The sequence below is a fragment of the Echeneis naucrates genome, chromosome 22 (genome assembly GCF_900963305.1).
Source record: "Echeneis naucrates chromosome 22, fEcheNa1.1, whole genome shotgun sequence".
NCBI classification, from domain to species: domain Eukaryota; kingdom Metazoa; phylum Chordata; class Actinopteri; order Carangiformes; family Echeneidae; genus Echeneis; species Echeneis naucrates.
Window position 1 is genome coordinate 17,446,145 of NC_042532.1, and position 20,099 is coordinate 17,466,243.

Consider the following 20,099-nt stretch of genomic DNA (forward strand, 5'->3'; position numbering starts at 1 on the left):
GTAGATGATTCTAACAGCAGTATCTGTATTTCAAATTTGTAGCACTTTATTAGTCAGAGAGAGGAGTTTGAGACAGCCAGAGACGGCATCTTGGTGTGGCTGACAGAGATGGACCTGCAGCTGACCAACATCGAACACTTCTCTGAGTGTGACATTCAAGCCAAGATAAAACAACTCAGGGTAAGGTTGTCACCTTATTTCAGAGTGATGGTCTGAGAAGTTTGGGTTGTCTGTCCAGCTGTAAGTTCCACTCTCAAGACATTGATGCTAAAACTGTTTTCTTTACACTGAGAGACTTTATGAAAATGACTGCAGAGCAGCCAGTCCCAACAGTTCATTGTTCATATTTCTTGATTAAAAAATGAATAAAAAAATATAAATTTGGATGTTAAATCGGAAAATAGTTATCTAGGTATGGTTTTTTTGAAACCTCTGTCAAAGAACTCAGTGTTTTTGTTGAAAAACAAAATTAATAAGGATTTGTTTTTCTGTGTTCTTCTTGTTCCGGTCCCACAGTCATTCCAACAGGAGATTTCTTTGACAACAGCCAAAATCGAACACATCTTCCACCAGGGAGAGACACTGATAGAGAAGAGTGAGCCCCTGGATGCTGCTGTCATTGAGGAGGAGCTAGAGGAGCTGCAACGCTACTGTCAGGAAGTGTTTGGTCGAGTGGAGCGCTACTACAAAAAACTCATTCGTCTTCCAGTAAGACCTGAGAATTTTATATTTTGTTAATCTATTCACTATCTACGGTGGTTGGATTGATTTCAAGCTACATATAAGAAATTAAATTCCAAATATGTTATGTTATTTTCCCCCAGCTTGCAGATGATGATACCGAAGTGTCACTCTCGGATCGTGAGCTGGAGCTGGACGAGCACGGTGATTTGTCCAGTCTGCCATGGAGTGAACGTTTGGGGGATGGCTTCCTGTCACCTCTGCCCTCCTCTGGCCGCTCTGCCTCCCTTGCGGCCCAACTCCGGACTGAGCGTTCCGGCAGGGACACCCCAGCCAGTGTAGACTCCATCCCCCTGGAGTGGGACCATGACTATGACCTGAGTCGAGGCTTGGAGAGTGCCAGCAGGGCCCTGAGAGAACAGCAGAGTGAGGAGGGAGACTTCATCCAGCGGCCCGCCTCAGCCTTGTCAGGTTAGATTGCAAACACTCTCAAAGCTGTGATTAAAATGATGGAGCTTTTTCAGTGTTGTAATAAACAAGTTATTTGTAAAAAGAAAATAATAATAATGATAATAATCTGTCAATAAACACATGATACAAAAAGCAGGGAATATTACATTTAGAAGAAAAAGAAAAATTCAAACTGTCATCATGTTGTGCTGAAGTGACACCAGATGCCCACTTGTGACATTTGGTTCTTTGACAGAGTCTGAACTCAGCCAAAAAAAAAGAAAGGTGAAGTTCTGTAAAGAACTTGATTAAAGAAAGGTTTGGTCAATGCACTGTTTTCTGGTTTGACTGCCCGCTTATTTTTGTGGCAAACTCCATCCATTTGTGTCAAACAAATTTAAGAACCGCTGTTATAAAATTAAATCTAAAAACTGATCAATTCATTGAGTCAAACAGTTTAATGCCCACTGCTGAATGTGTGTACTGTATAATGTTTCTTCCAGATGTAGTGATCCCAGAGAGCCCTGAGACCTATGTTAAACTAACAGAACAAACACTGAGGTCCTCCACTGGTAGGCAACAGTAGACCCCAGCATGCCACAAGTGTTTGGGGCCAGAAATAAGAGTCGCTCACTTATGCTACACTTGTAGCTTAGGCTTGGATTGATTTGTGTTGATTTCCACTCTTATTCACACGTTGGGCACATACTGTAAGCACTTTCTAACCCTGGGGGATAGGGTCAATTCCATTTTATTTAATCGAGTCAGTGGTTCTGCCTTGGTCTCTAATTGAGCAGAACTGAAATGGAATTCAGCCTAACCCTTCTTTCTAACTGGCTTTCTTACTTTTGTTTGAATTGCGTGACAGAGTGTTGTGTAGCTAACCTCTTTGGATTTTTTTGATGTGCATGTTGTTTTATTGTCACAGTGAACAATTCTGTCTGAACTTCTTTGGAAAGTGATTCCAGATTCTTTTAAAGTAGATATTTGATAGGCTCTGTTCACACGGAGGCACGTTGATTAAAAAATAAAAAATGTTTTTGAATGCTCTATGCCTGATCCAGGCAGGGCAGAACCACACTCTTTAAGAAATGCAGCATGAATCACTTGTAAACAGCAACAGCAACACCACGAGTGATCGTTATAACCTGCATTCCTGCAATCTTTTTATTTTCTTGCTCTCACCTTCTTTTACTCTGTCTGAACAGAGTCTACAGTTGTTAAGGAGATTTTAGGTTAGTCTTTCATGATTTGAATATTTAATCATATTCCCCAAAGGTTAATATTGTTAATGTTGTTTCAACAGGGGACGTTCCGTCTACAGACTCACATGTTCCCCCCCTGGAAATGAGCCGATTCCAGCTGCTACAGATGGACAGCAACCGCAGTCGCACTCCCACAAGCACAGAGCTGGATGCATCATACATGGGATACGTATGTGTCACTCTCATAGTTGGAGGAAGACTACAGGAATAGTAACCAAACCATAAAATCTTGTTTACCCTAATACATTCTTTTCAGTAATGTCTGTATATTTTATCAGTTTACCACCAGCGCTTTGTATTCCATTCACCTTTACTGCAGATCTTATTGTAATACTGAGACTCAGACTAAAATCTCTCAGAGTGGAAATTTATCTTTGTCTTAATAGTTGGAAATATAGATACAAAGCGTCTTACACTTCTTACTTTTAATCTAATGCATCCGTTCTGCAGATGCGGTTGCTGGGTGAGTGCCGTGGAAGTATTGACACAGTGAAGAGGATGGGCGATGAGCTCAAGGAGGAGGAAGACACAGTGTCTGGACTGGCAGATCCCAGTAGCTCAGAGTCCCAGACATCAGGTAACACTGCACCACAACTGAATCTGCATGCACCTATATTACATTGTTTTACATTAAATGCTCTCGGCCTTATATCGACGAGGATCAAACCTTTCATAGTGTGTCCCACTTTTACACCAACTCGATTACATTCTGTATTGCAGGGGTAATTGAACGTTGGGAGCTCCTGCAGGCTCAGGACCTCAGCAAAGACATTCGAACAAAGCAAAGCCAGCAGCAGTGGCAGCAACTGAACTCTGACCTGAACAATATTTGGGCTTGGCTGGGAGAGACAGAGGAAGAGCTGGAGCAGCAGCGGAGGCTGGACCTCAGCACAGACATCCAGACCATTGAGCTGCGCATCAAAAAACTTAAGGTATTAATGTTTTTGCTCATACTAGTATTTTTTCTCTTTGTGTTTATCATTTATGATCTGCTCCTTTGTTGACAACAATGCAGTCTATAAATGAATTAAAGCTTTAACAAACTCAGTTTCACTGGCCTTCTATTTGAAGTATTGCATTCATGAATACAAAAAAAAAAAAAAAGATGTAAATCTTTGTCCACAGGAGCTGCAGAAGGCGTTTGACAAGCGCAAGCCTATTGTGCTTTCCATCAACCTGTGCAGTGCTGAGTTTGTGAAGTCAGACTCAGAGGAGTCCCAGGAGCTACAGGCCAAACTGAAAGATATGAACAACCACTGGGACAAACTGGGCAGCTCATTGGAGGAGTGGAGGTCTTCTTTACAGGAAGCCCTCATGCAATGTCAGGTAAGTGCATCCCATCATCTTAGGACAGGAGAATTGTAAGGGACAAATTCAGTTGCCTTAGTTGCCCAAACAGATCCCCCTGCAGCTATGAAACTGAATCTATATCTGATCAATAGGACTTCCATGAGATGAGCCACGGTCTGCTGCTCTGGTTAGAAAACATTGACCGCAGGAGGAATGAGGTGGTTCCTATTGACCCCATTCAGGACAGTGACACTCTCCATGAGCATCATAAAACACTTACGGTACAAAGCTTTCACCTTACTGATCACCATGTATGCTGGGTAAATGAATTCAGGATGAAATAACATCTAATTAAACGCTGACTGAAATGAAGCTTTACCTCCAAAGTTGGCCTACTTTGTCTGTCGTTTTTGAATCTGTGTTAAATTCATGAAACCCACAGCAAATCCGCCAGGAGCTGCTGGACTCCCAGCTGAAAGTCGCCTCGCTGCAAGACATGTCTCTCCAGTTGCTGGTCAACTCTCAGGGCAGCGACTGCCTGGAGGCCAAAGAGAAAGTTCATGTTATTGGGAACCGCCTCAAACTGCTGCTGAAGGAAGTGACGAGAGACCTCAGAGAGCTAGCTAAGATTCTGGACATCACAAGCAGCCAACAGGTAGATATTCTCTGAGCATACACAGCTTCGGCGCACGTGACTGTCGGGCTCTCAATTTTTCACATTGTGAGGAAAATAAGTTTCACTTTCCTTATTTTGTGTATTCGTAGTATGTAGTTGTTACATAATATTACTATTATTATCAGATTTGCTCTCACGGCCTCTCATTGAAACATAAAATGATGATCTTTCAGGAGAGGATGCCAGATTTAGCCCGCAGGCTTTTATTTGGAAACCTCTTTCTGATATCAGTGGCATCTTTCACTCTCACTTTATCTGTCTTTTTGTGGACGCTTCCTTTGACAGGATCTGTCATCTTGGTCTTCTGCTGATGAGCTGGACACATCCGGTTCTCTCAGTCCTGTCTCAGGAAGGAGCACGCCAAGTCGACGACGATCGGTAACGTTTACATCCACCTGTACACGCTCTTCTTTGAGATGCCAGGTGTTTGGTAACCCCTCTGAGACAAAGTATATATTAACCTATGCCCTGAATGCCCCATTGAAGGCCAGACTCATCCCTGTCATCCCAAGATCTCTCCTACACCTCCTACACCTCCAACACCTGCTCTACACTCACTCCCTCTGAATTCTGAACTTTTCCCAGCCTTTTACTCACTCTTGCATGTTGTCAAATCCTGCTAGAGAATTGGGGAACCCTTTCTTTCTATAGTGTTTAATTTCTTCCTTCCTCTTCTTGGTAAACTTTTTCAGTTCTTACTTTTCTCCAAATAGAAATATTCTAACCTACAAATCTCTCCTTCCAATAGTCTTTCCTCTAATTTCCTCTAACCCTAGTTTTGTTTTTTTATTCTCGTATTGTTATTCTCAGGAATACTGGCAGTAAAGAAGCTAAAATTACTTAATTATTAAGAGCTAAAATTGCAAAGGAAGCACAGAAAGTGTGATTTTATGATATCATATTTGATTTATTTATATTATAAATTACAAGAATGTGAAAGCAACATTTTTTTGTGAACATACTGAGTTAATACTTATCTAAATATCAGTCCAAATAAGCATGTCGCTGTTTAGACTACGTGTATGTTACTGAATATGGTATTGCTGTTATCAAAGAGAATCATACATCACATCGCATAATGTGTAGCTTCCTATTTGCAGTCACTTTGTTGCACTCACGAGCTGAAGCACTTCAAAGTATTTGAGCACTTTGAAAAGCCAGATTCCTTATTGTCACGGGTTGCAAAATCTACCACCTTCACACAAGATTTTGTTGCTGCCCTTCTCTCATTTTGGGATTTCTTTTCATCGGTAGCTTTGTCTTGATTTGCCTGGACTGAAACATACTTTCTTTCTTTTACCCCCCTCCCCCTGTTCATTGCAAACAGCAACGGGGCAAATGTAGTCTGTCACAGCCTGGACCCTCTGTGAGCAGTCCACACCGCAGGTACCTTTCTGTTGGTTTCTAGCACACCCAGAAGATAATGGAACTCATCAGCCCATGATGCACTTGGAGGCTGATATATGATTTCTAATCCTGCCCAAGTCTGAAACAACAGTTAAAAATAGTGAAAAAAAAAAAAAAAAAAAAACTTCAGTTTTTAATGCACGCACCAGGTTAGCAGCTCATGATAGTGAATTCCATCATCTTCTGTAAGTCTAGATGCTCTGTGTAGGTTAGGCCATGAGGTGAGTGGCAACCCACACATCCTTGAAAAGAGTTTGACAAGGAATGATGCAACCCCTCTTCTCCGCCAGTGTCCTCGGCTGCTTAATGTCGCTAACCGGAGGGCATTTCTCACGTATAACACAAATATTTTCCTACGTCTTACTCTCCCTTGCTGTTACTGAGCACACACACTCCTTTTTTCTCTCAAATTGCCGAGCCAGTAAATGTCTGCAATGAACAATGCAAAGGCTGCAGTTTCTCTCTCTCTCTCTCTCTCTCTCTCTCTCTCGTGCGTGACATTTCTTCTTTTCTTTCTTCTTTGCTGTTGCTGCTCTCTCACTGACTATCCACCATCTCCTTCCACCCCTCAGTCTGTCATCTGTGAGTCTTGCCTCTTAGGTCTCCATTTTGTCAAGTGGTTAAGGGGCACATTTAGTATCTATTAAGGACAATCTGAGTGTAAATTCTGTACCACTAATGTAAATGCATTCCTGGAGTCCCCAGTCACTTTAATTAGACATGTTTAGGGAGCACTCCTGGCCTTTTTTCCCAATTCAAGTGAATAAATAAATAGTTTTTGACAGCAAGTAAACTTTATGATAATTCCCTTTAACTATTGTGTTTTCTAAACTTTGAGGCTCTCTGGGGGTAATGATGAAAATGATGATGGGAATCTGCTTATTTGTTTCCTTTCCAAGAGTTTTCCTGTTTAGAGCTAGAAGCAGGGAAACAGTTTCCCCAGTCTAAATGCTAAAGTCCTGGCTCTGGCTTCATTATTAATGCTCAGATGATCACAGTGTTATTGACTTCCTCATCTGAATTTCAGAAAGAAGACAATTTCACATGTTTCCCATAGTATTCTTAAAAAAAAGAAGAAACAAAAAAAGCTTAACTACCTTGTCAAAGAAGCCGTTTCTGATGGCTGTGCTCTTTCTTGCCTTGGCATGCTTTGCATTTTTCAACAGGACGCAAACTTTAAATGAGTCCTTTTAAAAAATATCTGAATATCAGCTGATACCTGCAGCATGCCTGTTGTCTTTTATCTAACACTCTTCACATAATAACTGTATCTGTTTAGTGCAGAGTTGTGTGTATGCCTTGACAAGTGTTTTGGGAGTGTCTTTGTAGCTCTGCTTATCCACACAGTCTCAGTCAGTGCATAGATGACATAGATGTCCAACATCATTACAACATTGCTTTTAACCATGTTGGCAGTCTTTTAACACAGCAGTGCAGTTATTTGGATTGAAAATTGTTGGAGAACAGCTGAACTATGAAGTGTGTGTATGGAGATAGAGATTGGATTAGGACGTAGTTCCAGTGATGTTGACTGAATAAGACTAGTTGAACATGTTATCTTTCTGGGGTGTATTTTTGTGAACACATTGGCACGCTTAATGTTGCTGTTGTAATGTTGTTAGACAGTTCTGGAAAAAAAAAAGATTTGGCTCAGAAAGCCGACAGTAATGATCGACGTGACAAACTTAACTGGAGTCTGTGCTGCATTGTGAATGCGTGTGTGTGTGAGCAGGCCACGCAGCGACGCTGGATCCGCTTCCTCCCCTTCTGACTCAGAGACATCACCGGCTCTTAGGTCATCATTTCTGCGGCGCGTCCTCTGGGTGGCGTTGCCTTTCCAGCTCCTCCTGCTCCTGTTGGTGGTCCTCGCCTTCCTGCTGCCAATGTCCGAGGAGGACTACTGCGCTCAGTCCAACAACTTTGCTCATTCCTTCTACCCGATGCTCAGCTACACAAACGGACCACCTCCGGTGTAGACTGGCTGTTAGGGCTTTCCATTTCAGTATTGTGGCATCAGTGTGACTTGAAGGGGAATCGTGTTGATTTCCTCTAACTGGTCAATCATTTTGGGAGCAAAAACTAATCTTGGTCATCCATTTGTAACAGCTGTCACCTGCAGTTAATATCTTTGTGCACATAGGATCAAACATCTCACTATGATACTCTGTGGAATGCTGTGTTGATTGAGGAGCATCTTTGGTGAAGAAACACCTTTTTACCCTGTGAACTGTTTAGTCAGTGTTCTGTGAATGTCTCTGAAGGAAAGCCGTCTGTGGAAAGCACCAAAGTTAAATGCTGAAGTATAACCTGTGAATTTGCTTGCAAGTCAAAAGTTTGTAAGAAAAGAAAAAGGAAAAAAAAAAAAAAAAATACAATTTAATATATCACACATCACAATTATTTTTTTACTTGTATTTTGGCATGCAGTTCTGATTTTTGCTTTTATTAACCTACATATTGTGTCTGTGGTAAAACTAACTTGAATTACACTCAATCATGTAAAACTCCTTTAAGCCAAGACGCATTTTCATATCAAAGTCAGACACAGTTCAACATCAGTCATCCATTGTCTTTATACATTTTACAATTTTATTTTTTAAAAATATGAAATATGACTTTAAGAATTGAGAATTATGGCATATAGAACTATTGTATATTTTGTATGACTGTCAGTTCCGTATCAAATATATAACAGTCCAGGATTATGTAACATGTGTATATAATGGTGAAACATTAATATGAGAAATCTCTGTATATGCGACCATCAAAAACAATGAATGCCAAATCCTCATTTTGATATTTGCCTTTTTATTTTATTATTTTATGAGATATTTACATGTACACTATTTGTTCAGTGAATCCTGTTCATACTGAAAACCATCAGGAACGTTTTTGGGTTTTTTTTTTTTTGCATGTTAATTTAATTTAAATGCAGTTTGGCAAAAGTATAATGTGGTCAATAAGTTTCTTAAAGGGGAGCATCATCTTCTGGACACACAGACCTGGAGGTGGTTTTGGGAGACATGAGGTCTCTGGTGAGTATGACAATGGTGACAGTGATGATGGGCATGAAGGTCTCCAGGAATTTGATGATTTCATAATTTGGCAGAGCCAGAGCCATGTCATCCAAACCGAGCATCTGGGACACAACCATCCAGAAATGCAGCAACTGAGCAACCGATGCAAAAAAGAACATTTTTTTCATTTTAAACTGTGTAACTGTGCTACATCAGTAATGTTTTTCAAAGAAAGTGAAGCGGGGTAAAAAATGTTAGATTTAAATCAATGAAATACTGAAACTAAAAGCATTAATAATAATATGTGAACAGTATTTGTTCTAGCTTTAAAAAGTATTTGGCAGTGGCTATTTAAATCCCATTTCCAATTGTTTTAGATCACAGTGAACTCACTGGATTATGGAACTGATGCCACAGATTTATTGGAGAGTTTTTATAAAAGCTAGAACGAGTTCTCAAAAGTTGACAAAATACGCTAATATAGAAAGAAGTTTCAAATGAAATGAAGATTGTAGGAAATGTTTTTGTTGGTCACCCCCTTACTTCTCTCTCCCTCTCAGTCAGCTGAGCTATTGCTGGTCCTCTCTGGTCTTCTTCTTCTCCACCAGCTGATCAAGCTTGTTTTCCTGCTCCTGCACGGTCTGACTCTGTTCCATGACTTTCAACTTGTCAAGTCAAGCACAGGTGTTGAGTAAAGCTATTGTTTGAGACCGAATCAAGTAGCTTGTGTTATTCCAGAAGTACAACATTTTATCTCCTAATTTCCGCCTATCCCCAAAAACACGGAACAAAGGATTATGAGGTGAAAACGCCTCTGGACCGACTTTGGGTTAAAACCCTTGTCCCCTCTACCTTGAGCTCGTTGGTGTGGGAGAGCTGGGCCTTCGGCTCCGTGTTGGACAGCTTGGCGGCCTTCAGCTCTGCCTGGAGACGCTCCACTTTTTTCTGCAGCTTCCTGGCCTCCACATGAGCATCATCTCTTTCCACAGCCAAAGATGAGCGGCATCTCTTCTCCTCCTCCAAGTCCGACACCTTCTTCCTCAGCAGCTGGATGTGGAGTCCTTTGCTTTCTAGTTGATCCTTCTGTGATTTCAGCTGTTGTCAAAAAGAAGTGTTCAGCTACAGGTGCATCGCTGTTCTGCACCTATTCTTTTGGAGAAAGTGAACTTTTCTTCATTACAGAAACAAAAGATGGTGTTTCCATCATACCTTTCGCTGCAAACTATAAGTCAAACTTTTGCTCTCTATCAAAGCACTTCCTTCTTGTTTGATAAGTTGTTCTACACGTGACAGGATGAGGTTCAGTCTCATGTCGAAGCCTAAATCCAGAGCAATACTGTCGACCATCATTGTCTCTGACAGCTGTTCCAGGAACTCCTCATACTGTGCAGAGAAACACTAAGTTACATCGGGTTTATGATTTATTGCATTTTCTAATTGAGATACTGTTACTGCACGTTTACTGTGACTGTAATTTCTTTAACTTACATGCTGTTTGCTGTGTTGAAGTCCATCACGATGCATGTCCGCCGTCAGCAGCTCAGCCTCCAGACCTTGCAGGCTCTCCCTCAGGTGCTGGACTTCCTGCTCTGCGAGCTGCGCCCTCTGTAGTGTGCTGTGCTGGAGCTGCGTCTGCTCCCTCAGCTCCTCAGAGACACGACACAGCCTGGTATCCATCTCTGACATAGTCTGCAGAACAGTCACGATCACAAAGGCTCCTCCAATCAACGTAGCGTGTACAGTTTTAAAGGAATTGTACTTTAGTTGAGTATTTTAACTTCATTTCTATTAATTTCATTGATTTTGAGACTAATGCATTTGTCATTCAATGATCTAATAGAAAAGCTGACAGTGTGTTAATAGAGCTGTCACCATTTCTCCCCTCCAGAAGGTCATTAATCCCTGCTGATTCCTCACCTTGTCCAGTGTCTGTAAAATATCTTCTTCTGTGGGCAGGGTGACATTTTCAGGCTGAACTCGCAGCAGGCCTGCCACCCTTTTCAGGAACATCTGTAATTTGTTTTCAGCTGCCTGAATCTCCCCTTGACTGGACCGTAGCTTCCTTTCCAGCTCTTCCACCTGTTTCTCCAAACAGCTCGACTCTCGCCTTGCAGCCTCTGTCACCCTCTTGCTGGCCTCCAGCCTCTCCATCAGAGTTTCTTTATCCATCTCAACACTCCTCCTTCCCACCACCAAGTCGTCTAACTCCTAAAAGAGGCAAACATCCGTGAAACGTTGCACCAGAGACACCCAGACAAGTTACCCATGTTGAAGGGAAATGCCTGGACTTGTGTGATGTGTGTGTGCTGTACAATTAGGGTTCCTTAAAAGTTGTATTAGTACCACTTTGAGTGAATCGAGTGCTGCTGCACTGCTGGCAGCCTTCCTCCTTTCTCGGTCCAACTCCGCCACCAGCCTCAGGACTGTCTCTCTGCTGGCTTTACACTCCACCTCAGACGACTTCACACTTTCCTCCAAAACAGCAATTCGCATCTTCAGCCTCTCCTTCTCATTTGACTTGTCCACCTGAGAAATGAAATAATAAAGAATAGCAGCAAAGGTATATTTCACAGCAATGAAAAGTCTACATTATTAAATAAGAAGAGCCCATTTAAGACACTTTTTTTTCTAACAGCTTTGACCAGTCAGGTTAAATGCGTGTATTTTTTTAAGCATACCTCAGAGTTTTCCATAACTATCATAGTTAGATGTTGCAGTGGAAGTGAATTTATTGTTGATACTTGTGTCCCTGTTAAAGAAGTTCCCTGGCAACACCAAACACAGACTATACCCGGCTCCACCAGGAGTGGTGCCACAACTGACATCTAAAGACTTGATCAGTTATGAATATATAAATTAATTTTATCATTTTATGTTGTTTTATAACATCATACACTTCACTTTGGAACAATTAAACCAAAATATGTGTGTGTGTGTGTGTGTGTGTGTGTGTGTGTGTTTGGCCTCATTAAAGACTCCAATGAATGAATGCTTACTATAGACCTCTAATTACAGAGTAGGCCTCACTGAGAGGGATTTGGATAATCAGATCCAAAGATGTTGAAATATCCAGCATTTCTGAAAAATTTCAGATAAATCCTTTAAAAAAAAAAAAAAAAAAAAAAGCACACAAACGTTTGAAAATTGATTAAAAAAATGTGTCAAAATATCAAACACAATATAAATATTTTATTTTAAAACGACAAAAAAAAAAAAAAAAACTCACCTGGCAGTCAGCGCTCAGGGCACAATTAAACGATTCGGATTACGTCATGTCAACCAGGAAACGAGTGTCAACGAAACTTTATTAACAAAACACCGAGAGGACAATTGTACACGCCTCCTCGCGCTGTCAAAGTTCGGGTTGTATTGTGACGCATAATTTCAATTTGTCCAAACTTTAAACTTTTTTATGGCTGAGACGATCTGAAGCGGCTCCGTCTGACTGACCGGTGAGCTAACGACAGCTAACTACAGCTAACTTCAGCTGCATGTTTCCTCTCTGTGGGCGTACTACTGTAACTGTAATAATAATACTACTATTTTATACACTTTACTGCTGTGATATGTATTCCTGCTGTCTGACTGTGTGTCACTTCGGGAAAATCTGACAGGACACATATTTAGAGCCTTGATAGTCAAGGTCAGTCTGGGTCTGTTTACATTCATGATGGCTCAGTTTCAGGATTTAACTGTATATATTTATTTGGTAATAGATCCAGGGAGGTTGACACAGCTCTGTGATGTTGATTTAGACCACAAACCTTCAGGGTGCATCTTTGTGATGTGGCAACGTGAAATAAAAGATTTTTGTAGTTAGTTATTAAATCACCCGGTAGACCTCTTTTCAAAAAGCTACTTCCGCGTTAGGGAGGCCACGTGCTTCTGCTCTTTCTTCCTCCGACCAATCAGAAACAAGATTCCACCCCCACGCTCAGAAAATCTGAACAAAACTACAAATAAACGTGTGAAAACGAGTGAAAACGAGTCGAACCGGGTCCTCTTGGACCAGGATCTGCAGACCCAGATCTGAGACCGTGTCCTGCCGTTTCTATCCTCGGAACAGAGTCCGAACAGACCGTGTAGTGTCCGGACTCCTCGGCACCATGACCGAGGTCATTGCCGGTGCGGACTGCAATATATGCGGTCCGGGCAGTGAGAGCTGTCGTGTTACTTCGGTATCACATATACTAAAATTGGAACGATACAGAGAAGATTAGCATGGCCCCTGCGCAAGGATGACACGCAAATTCGTGAAGCGTTCCTCATTTTGCCACAGCAGGATGTTATTTTAGGGGGAAACAGCCCCCCACTTTAACACTGTGTGTTTATTAGTTCTGTTTGTGTTTAGTCTCAGACTAAATGTCTTTTTGCTGTTTGATGGTTCAGTCTGTTGTAGTTGCAGTGTTTTATTTTATTGATTTTTATTTCTGAATCTTCAAGGCAAATTAGGTGAAATGAACATTGGAAACATGAAAACAAAGAGAAAAAGTTTGTCCAAAAACATCTTTTCAGAAAGCCAAATTAAATATATTTATAAATATAAGCATGTCTTTATAAAGCTTTAACAGAACTTTCAGATATGTCAACATGCATTAAAATATTTTTATAGTTAGTTTTTTTAATTATTATGTAAACTCTTTGTTTACTAATCTTTGTTTATATTTGGATCATTTTTACATGCTGTTACTTTGGATTGCTTAACTGTTGATAGTTGCTTTTTTTCTTTTGCTGATTGAGTCTGGTATAGTTGCATTATTTTATTTTACTTATTTTATTATGATATTCCTGCTGTCTGACTGTGTGTCACTTCGGGAAAATCTGACAGGACACATATTTAGAGCCTTGATAGTCAAGGTCAGTCTGGGTCTGTTTACATTCATGATGGCTCAGTTTCAGGATTTAACTGTAGATATTTATTTGGTAATAGATCCAGGGAGGTTGACACAGCTCTGTGATGTTGATTTAGACAATAAACCTTCAGGGTACAACTTCTTGATGTGGCAACGTGAAATTAAAGATTTTTGTAGTTAGTTTTGAAACCGTTCGGTAGACCTCTTTTCAAAAAGCTACTTCCGCGTTATGGAGGCCACGTGCTTCTGTTCTTTCTTCCTCCGGCCAATCAGAAACAAGGTTCCACCCACACGCTCAGAAAATCTGAACAAAACTACAAATAAACGTGTGAATACGAGCGAAAACGAGTCGAACTGGGTCCTCTTGGACCAGGATCTGCAGACCCAGATCTGAGAACGTGTCCTGCCGTTTCTATCCTCGGAACAGAGTCCGAACAGACCGTGTAGTGTCCGGACTCCTCGGCACCATGACCGAGGTCCCTGCCGGTGCGGACTGCATTATATCCGGTCCGGGCTGTGAGAGCTGTCGTGTTACTTCGGTATCACATATACTAAAATTGGAACGATACAGAGAAGATTAGCATGGCCCCTGCGCAAGGATGACACGCAAATTCGTGAAGCGTTCCTCATTTTGCCACAGCAGGATGTTATTTTAGGGGGAAACAGCCCCCCACTTTAACACTAAATTCTGTTTGTGTTTAGTCTCAGACTAAATGTCTTTTTGCTGTTTGATGGTTCAGTCTGTTATAGTTGCAGTGTTTTATTTTATTGATTTTTTTTTTTGATGAATCTTCAAGGCAAATTAGGTGAAATGAACATTGGAAACATGAAAATAAAGAAAAAAAAAAGTTTTCCCAAAATCATCTTTTCAAAAGGCCAAATTAAATATATTTATGAATATAAGCATCTCTTTATAAAGCTTTAACAGAACTTTCAGAAATGTCAACATGCATTAAAATATTTTTATAGTTAGTTTTTAAGTCATTAGGTAAATCTCTTTTCCAGAAGAGGTCAAACGTCAAACAGTTCTCTTTTTTTTTCTTTGTCTCATGCTCATATAACTGATCTATAAAGGTTCAGCAATTATTGTTAACAATCAATGAAGCCACTAATTATAATCATCATTACCTCTTTATAAACACAGTAATATCAGCAGGTGGTATCCGTATGATGATTCATGTTCACTAATAACTGATCCAAACTCTCCCACACAGCCGGGTGCATGAGAAGATGCTTCTCCGAAGGTTGTGGTTCAGACTGGGGGCACAGCGGCCTGGAGAGAGGAAACCAGTCTGCATCTGTGCCTCAGCAGCTCTCTCCCAGTCCAGGAAAATACATACCTGTGAGTCCAACCCCAGGTCTCAGTCGAACTCCACTGGCCCAGGGATCTCAGGAACCTTTTATCCAAACACTCCTCACCAACAGCTGAAACATCTAAGACATGCTCTGCTGGCTTTCCATGGATTTAGAAGTTTTAACAGCTCTTTGTTTAATGAGTCTGGGACAGTGAGTAGACAGAATCGTTTTTATTCGTCAGACCTCGTGAAGTCAATGTTAAAGTCAACTATCAAACCAGTGACGGTGCCTGGAAAAAGGGTTCCCAAAGGACCGAGGACGAAGCAACCTTCTAGAGCCAATCAGCCCTCACTGAATGAGGACAAGGTGATTCAGCTTTTCATCCAATAAGAGAATCTTTTTTTTATGTTGAAATGTGATTAAATGATTAATCCACCCATTTGTTTTCTCTGCAGGATATGATGCAATGTATTGCCTTTGCAACGGCAGATCAGTATCATCTGCCAACACTTTGCCATGACTTGATAAGCCACGGCTTCCAGGAGATAGATTTACCCCGAGGTACAACTCAAAGCTACACATGGATTATGTTTTTGCCCGGAATATTCAATTTCAATGACAACTTTTGTGATTATTTAATTTAATTTCAGATGCTTCAAATGTGCTGGTAATAAGTACAGACAAGGCTGCAAAACCAGATGATAATGCTCTCATCTTCTTCTTCAGGTAAAAATAATGCAGACACAGATTTTACAGTGGTTCTGTTTGGGCTTTGTCTTGTTGCTAATTATGCCGTGTAACATAATTTACATTACTGACAAACATGACTCTCATGTCCAATATGAAAAACACATCATCAATCAGTATTGGATATTGAAATTTTAATTAAAAGTTAATCTGATAAAACATTTCATGATCTAAATCAAAATCTTTTCATTTACGGAGCGTTTTACATTTATCACTGATGCCATAGGAAGTTTGTTATTAAACATGAAATTAACATTAGAAAAATGAAAACAAAGAGGAAATTTATACACTATGATTTTTGTCTGTTGGTGTGTTTGTAACCTTGTTGTTGTAACCTTCAGCGCACAACTTTGTGATGTGGCAACATGAATTAAAATATATTTGCTGTTATTTTTAAACCTTTTGGTAAACTTCAGCTGCATGTTTCCTCTCTGTGGGCGTACTACTGTAACTGTAATAATAATACTACTATTTTAAACACTTTACTGCTGTGATATGTATTCCTGCTGTCTTTGGTAATAGATCCAGGGAGGTTGACACAGCTCTGTGATGTTGATTTAGACCACAAACCTTCAAAGTGCATCTTTGTGATGTGGAAACGTGAAATTTAAGATTTTTGTCGTTAGTTTTTAAATCACTCGGTAGACCTCTTTTCAAAAAGCTACTTCCGCGTTAGGGAGGCCACGTGCTTCTGTTCTTTCTTCCTCTGGCCAATCAGACGCAAGTTTCCGCCCCCACGCTCAGAAAATCTGAACAAAACTACAAATAAACGTGTGAAAACGAGTCGAACCGGCTCCTCTTGGACCAGGATCTGCAGACCCAGATCTGGGACCGTGTCCTGCCAGTTCTGCCCCGGAGCAGAGTCCGAACAGACCGTGTAGTGTCCGGACTCCTCGGCACCATGACCGAGGTCCCTGCCGGTGCGGACTGCATTATATCCGGTGCGGGCTGTGAGAGCTGTCGTGTTACTTCGGTATCACATATACTAAAATTGGAACGATACAGAGAAGATTAGCATGGCCCCTGCGCAAGGATGACACGCAAATTCGTGAAGCGTTCCTCATTTTGCCACAGCAAGATGTTATTTTAGGGGGAAACAGCCCCCCACTTTAACACTGTGTGTTTATTAATTCTGTTTGTGTTTAGTCTTTTAGCCGGCTCTTCGTGTGTTGCGTTGGCTCCGTCTTTAGGCCCTCCGGCTCCTCTCCTTTAGTTTTTAGTTCGTGAGCTTTAGTTTCTCGCCTCGTTCGTGTTTGGAGCTCGATGACTTGAATGCAGAGACGAAATAGTTCGCGGGGTTTGTGTGTTGCTGTTGCTTGGCAACAGGCCCCAGCTCACAGGCGACGGATGCCCCAGGCGTCCAAAAGTGAGTAACAGCGGAAGGCGCGACACAAAATGATTTGGTGTGATAGTCCGGGAAAAAGCTAGTCGAACCGGGTCTGTTTGGACCAGGATCTGCAGACCCAGATCTGGGACTGTGTCCTGCTGTTTCTGCGTTCCGCATTTTAATGAGTTTTTGTGTTTCTTTCATTTGTGAATCTCCTCTCTTTGCTGCCTGCTGATCGAATCTGCCATTTATTTCTGTATTTGATTTATTTTATGAAAATACTTATTCTGACTGTGTGTAGCCTTCAGGAAAATCCTGACAGGACACACACACACATGTATATATGAACATATTTCACAATTAAAGTTTGGAGTAGTAGGTACATGCTTTTTATTCAGTAATTTATGGTCTGACTTTCCTTATGTGAAATTTCAGGGAAGGCTCTGTAGTTTTCTGGAACGTCGAGGAGAAAACGGTAAAATAAACTTCACATTATTAACACAGTGCAATAATCAGTTCATTGGAATTCTTGTTTCTCTACTTTGACATACATCAATATCAATACACTTCACTTGCTCCAGATGAAAAAGGTGCTGAGAATATTGGAGCACCATGAGATCCAGCCTTATGAAGTTGCTTTGGTCCACTGGGAAAATGAAGAGATAAACTACGCTGTTGGAGAGTATGTTCTGCCCCCTCCTCTGTGTATTTCTACCTCCACACTTCTTGTAGTTGTGGTAAAAACTTACCTTTTCTTCCCCAGAGGAAATACAAAGCTCGAGCGCGGCAACTTTATTCTGAGTGATGAAATGGATCAACATGAAGCTGTTCTGGAGAAATTTGCGTTTTCTAACGCTCTGTGTTTGTCAGGTGAGAACTAGAGATCATACATGACTGTTTTCTGCTCAGCGTGTTGTATGAGTTCAACCTCTTGGTTTCTTTTCCAGTGAAACTGGCGATATGGGAGGTGTCACTAGACGACTTTGTGGAGTCAATTCAGTCAATTCCAGAGGTACAGTGGAAACCTCTCAACCTGCAGATTGTGTGCCATGGATCAGCTGATCATGCTGTTCCTCTCAAACATCAGTGCTCCTCTTCATGTTTTGGTCTTCTTTGCTTCTCTTTCTGTCTTTTCCTCAGACACTGAAGTCTGGCAAAAAAGTGAAGTTGTCTTCTGCTGAGGTTATGCAGAAAATTGGAGAGCTTTTTGCGTTACGGTAAATTCTGTTACATGTAAATAGCAGTGAATTAAAATCTGCATTTAGGTTCAAGGTTGTTTTTGCTACTGGCAGTCAGCTTGGATGGATGTTTTATTCTCCTGTTGTTGGATCGAATTATCGGATTTTCAACTTTTTGTCCCATAATCCTTTGTTTCTACATGCATCTTTGACAGACACTGTATAAACCTGAGGTCCGACCTGCTTCTCACACCTGATTTCTACTGGGACAGAGAAAACCTGGAAAAACTCTATGATAAGACCTGCCAGTTCCTCAGCATCAACCGCAGGGTCAATGTAATTAGACCTAACCCAAAGAATTCATCTAAAAACCACAGCTGTAATACAGAGTCCTATCGTTGGTGTTCTGTCTTTTTAGGTTGTGAATGAGAAACTGGAACATTGCACACAGTTGACGGACCTGATGAGGAGCCACCTGAGTGAGAAGCACAGCTTGAGGTTGGAGTGGATGATAGTCATCCTCATCACCATAGAGGTAAAGGAAATCTTTTACACCTCATGTGTAAGATCTAAGATTTTTTGTTTGATTCATCACATCAAACCTGAGATCATACGATTTCTGATAACCTTTATTAATAAAATCTGTTTTGTTTTTCTTTAAGGTTATGTTTGAACTTGCAAAAATGATCTTCTGAACTTCTCCTTCAATGATGCACAAGTCTAAACATGGTACTAGACGACAAAGGACGAATCCTGGACTGCAAAAGGTACTCTGTTTGGAATAAATGACAGTATTTTCTGGAAGTCAAAGAAATGATGGCATGGACCTTAAACATTTCTGAATGTCTTACTGACCATGTTGTAGACACACACACAGACACAATAAGTGGTTTATTTATTGTTTGGCTGGAGATCCTCATCGCTGAACTATTAGAAAAACCTTACAGATGTTCATTGTTAATTCCATTTGTGAAAACAAAAGGGCATCACTGGGATGTTCTGCTGTATAGTTGTGTTTTTTGAGTTGTGTATGCTGACTTTGGGTTAAATAATTTAATTTTTATGTTTACATCATGAGTAAAATTTTAAGCAGAGCAGAGTCACCTCAACATGTTGTGAATTAACACGAGCAGAAAAGAAAACAATATATAGCAATATATCACATTCTTCACATCCCAAATTACAAATGTGTTGACTGTGTTGAAGAGAATGTAATAAAATTGTTATTTGTCTCAAATGTTTGACAGTTTCAGTTTTTCAAAACTTGAAATTCAGTATTATTATATTACAATTAATCAGTTCATTTCAATATAAAAACATCTCCATAAAAGAATAACTTGAAATTCACAGATATGAATTTATTGAAATAAAATGAGATTTTATTAATAAAACATTGATAAATATTTCACGCTTGTAGTTAGTTATCATGTATTAACCAGAGAGCATTTTCAAAAAGAGTCAGTAAATGTGAAAACACAGACAACAAATATGCGGCCGTAGCCTTATTTCTTCTCTTGCTCATACAACCAGGTAACTGACACCAGAAACAGAAAGTAAGTAAATCTGCAATAACCTTTTAACATTGAGGCTTTTCTGATGATGATTTTACTAATGATAAATATGGATATGTGAAGATTAATTTGAATCTTAAATCAAAAATATAGAGTAAATTATTGCCAATGCTTATCACACTTTTTTTGTCTTCCAATTTTAAACTTGTCACAGTAGAAATTGTTGTAGATTCAAATAGAGCGCAGTTCGGCTTGTATAAGCATCAAAACAGTTATCATGTACATGAAAATCCACAGTAATATTATTTATCTGCAGTAAGCTGCGCTCTGTCAGCTGTTTTTAACAGAGTTACACGTTTAAGACTAGCTTATTACATAAATGCCAAATCAACAAAAGAGTT

The 20,099-nt window shown here is 40.4% G+C and overlaps 3 protein-coding genes and 3 non-coding genes across 6 annotated transcripts in view; 5 read left to right on the forward strand and 1 right to left on the reverse strand.

Annotated features, from left to right (window-relative positions):
* The window catches only part of syne1b (spectrin repeat containing, nuclear envelope 1b), a 71,986-nt gene extending 63,779 nt beyond the window's left edge, over positions 1 to 8,207 (forward strand). The window contains exons 133-145 of the mRNA XM_029493203.1: positions 43 to 180; positions 517 to 708; positions 825 to 1,152; positions 1,635 to 1,703; positions 2,438 to 2,565; positions 2,847 to 2,973; positions 3,117 to 3,328; positions 3,522 to 3,722; positions 3,839 to 3,967; positions 4,129 to 4,341; positions 4,648 to 4,740; positions 5,690 to 5,748; positions 7,511 to 8,207. Of these exons, the coding sequence (XP_029349063.1) occupies positions 43 to 180; positions 517 to 708; positions 825 to 1,152; positions 1,635 to 1,703; positions 2,438 to 2,565; positions 2,847 to 2,973; positions 3,117 to 3,328; positions 3,522 to 3,722; positions 3,839 to 3,967; positions 4,129 to 4,341; positions 4,648 to 4,740; positions 5,690 to 5,748; positions 7,511 to 7,745 (2,124 nt within the window). The 3' untranslated portion in view covers positions 7,746 to 8,207. The remainder of the gene's footprint in view (positions 1 to 42; positions 181 to 516; positions 709 to 824; positions 1,153 to 1,634; positions 1,704 to 2,437; positions 2,566 to 2,846; positions 2,974 to 3,116; positions 3,329 to 3,521; positions 3,723 to 3,838; positions 3,968 to 4,128; positions 4,342 to 4,647; positions 4,741 to 5,689; positions 5,749 to 7,510) is intronic.
* A 597-nt stretch (positions 8,208 to 8,804) lies between these two features.
* ccdc170 (coiled-coil domain containing 170) lies at positions 8,805 to 11,479 on the reverse strand. The gene is made up of 7 exons (XM_029493176.1): positions 11,465 to 11,479; positions 11,130 to 11,312; positions 10,704 to 10,994; positions 10,275 to 10,475; positions 9,996 to 10,169; positions 9,639 to 9,881; positions 8,805 to 9,451 (listed from the first exon to the last, which is right to left on the reverse strand). Exons 1-7 carry the CDS (start codon positions 11,477 to 11,479, stop codon positions 9,356 to 9,358), a joined length of 1,203 nt encoding a protein of 400 aa, XP_029349036.1. The 3' UTR covers positions 8,805 to 9,355.
* Positions 11,480 to 12,105: 626 nt separating this feature from the next.
* rmnd1 (required for meiotic nuclear division 1 homolog) lies at positions 12,106 to 19,408 on the forward strand. Its single transcript, XM_029493172.1, has 12 exons — positions 12,106 to 12,238; positions 14,854 to 15,301; positions 15,391 to 15,496; positions 15,586 to 15,661; positions 17,445 to 17,484; positions 17,591 to 17,691; positions 17,773 to 17,879; positions 17,957 to 18,021; positions 18,150 to 18,226; positions 18,403 to 18,523; positions 18,606 to 18,722; positions 18,850 to 19,408. The coding sequence occupies exons 2-12, from the start codon at positions 14,870 to 14,872 to the stop codon at positions 18,880 to 18,882; spliced, it is 1,275 nt and encodes a 424-aa protein (XP_029349032.1). The 5' UTR covers positions 12,106 to 12,238; positions 14,854 to 14,869; the 3' UTR covers positions 18,883 to 19,408.
* LOC115036473 (U6 spliceosomal RNA) lies at positions 12,954 to 13,059 on the forward strand. The gene has a single exon (XR_003840399.1). It is a non-coding gene; the product is annotated as a U6 spliceosomal RNA (small nuclear RNA).
* LOC115036475 (U6 spliceosomal RNA) lies at positions 14,168 to 14,273 on the forward strand. The gene has a single exon (XR_003840400.1). It is a non-coding gene; the product is annotated as a U6 spliceosomal RNA (small nuclear RNA).
* LOC115036476 (U6 spliceosomal RNA) lies at positions 16,645 to 16,750 on the forward strand. The gene has a single exon (XR_003840401.1). It is a non-coding gene; the product is annotated as a U6 spliceosomal RNA (small nuclear RNA).
* Positions 19,409 to 20,099: the final 691 nt, after the last annotated feature.

What these genes read in the sequence shown, in the direction of transcription:
- ccdc170 (XM_029493176.1), bottom strand. An exon ending in TTTTACAGACACTGGACAAG is followed by an intron (nt 10,476 to 10,703) that starts GTGAGGAATCAG and finishes ACTGTTCTGCAG; the next exon opens with ACTATGTCAGAGATGGATAC. An exon ending in CTTATAGTTTGCAGCGAAAG is followed by an intron (nt 9,882 to 9,995) that starts GTATGATGGAAA and finishes TTTTGACAACAG; the next exon opens with CTGAAATCACAGAAGGATCA.
- rmnd1 (XM_029493172.1), top strand. Translation starts at nt 14,870, where the DNA reads ATGCTTCTCCGAAGGTTGTGGTTCAGACTGGGGGCACAGCGGCCTGGA. An exon ending in GGAACGTCGAGGAGAAAACG is followed by an intron (nt 17,485 to 17,590) that starts GTAAAATAAACT and finishes CACTTGCTCCAG; the next exon opens with ATGAAAAAGGTGCTGAGAAT. An exon ending in TCATCCTCATCACCATAGAG is followed by an intron (nt 18,723 to 18,849) that starts GTAAAGGAAATC and finishes TTTTTCTTTAAG; the next exon opens with GTTATGTTTGAACTTGCAAA.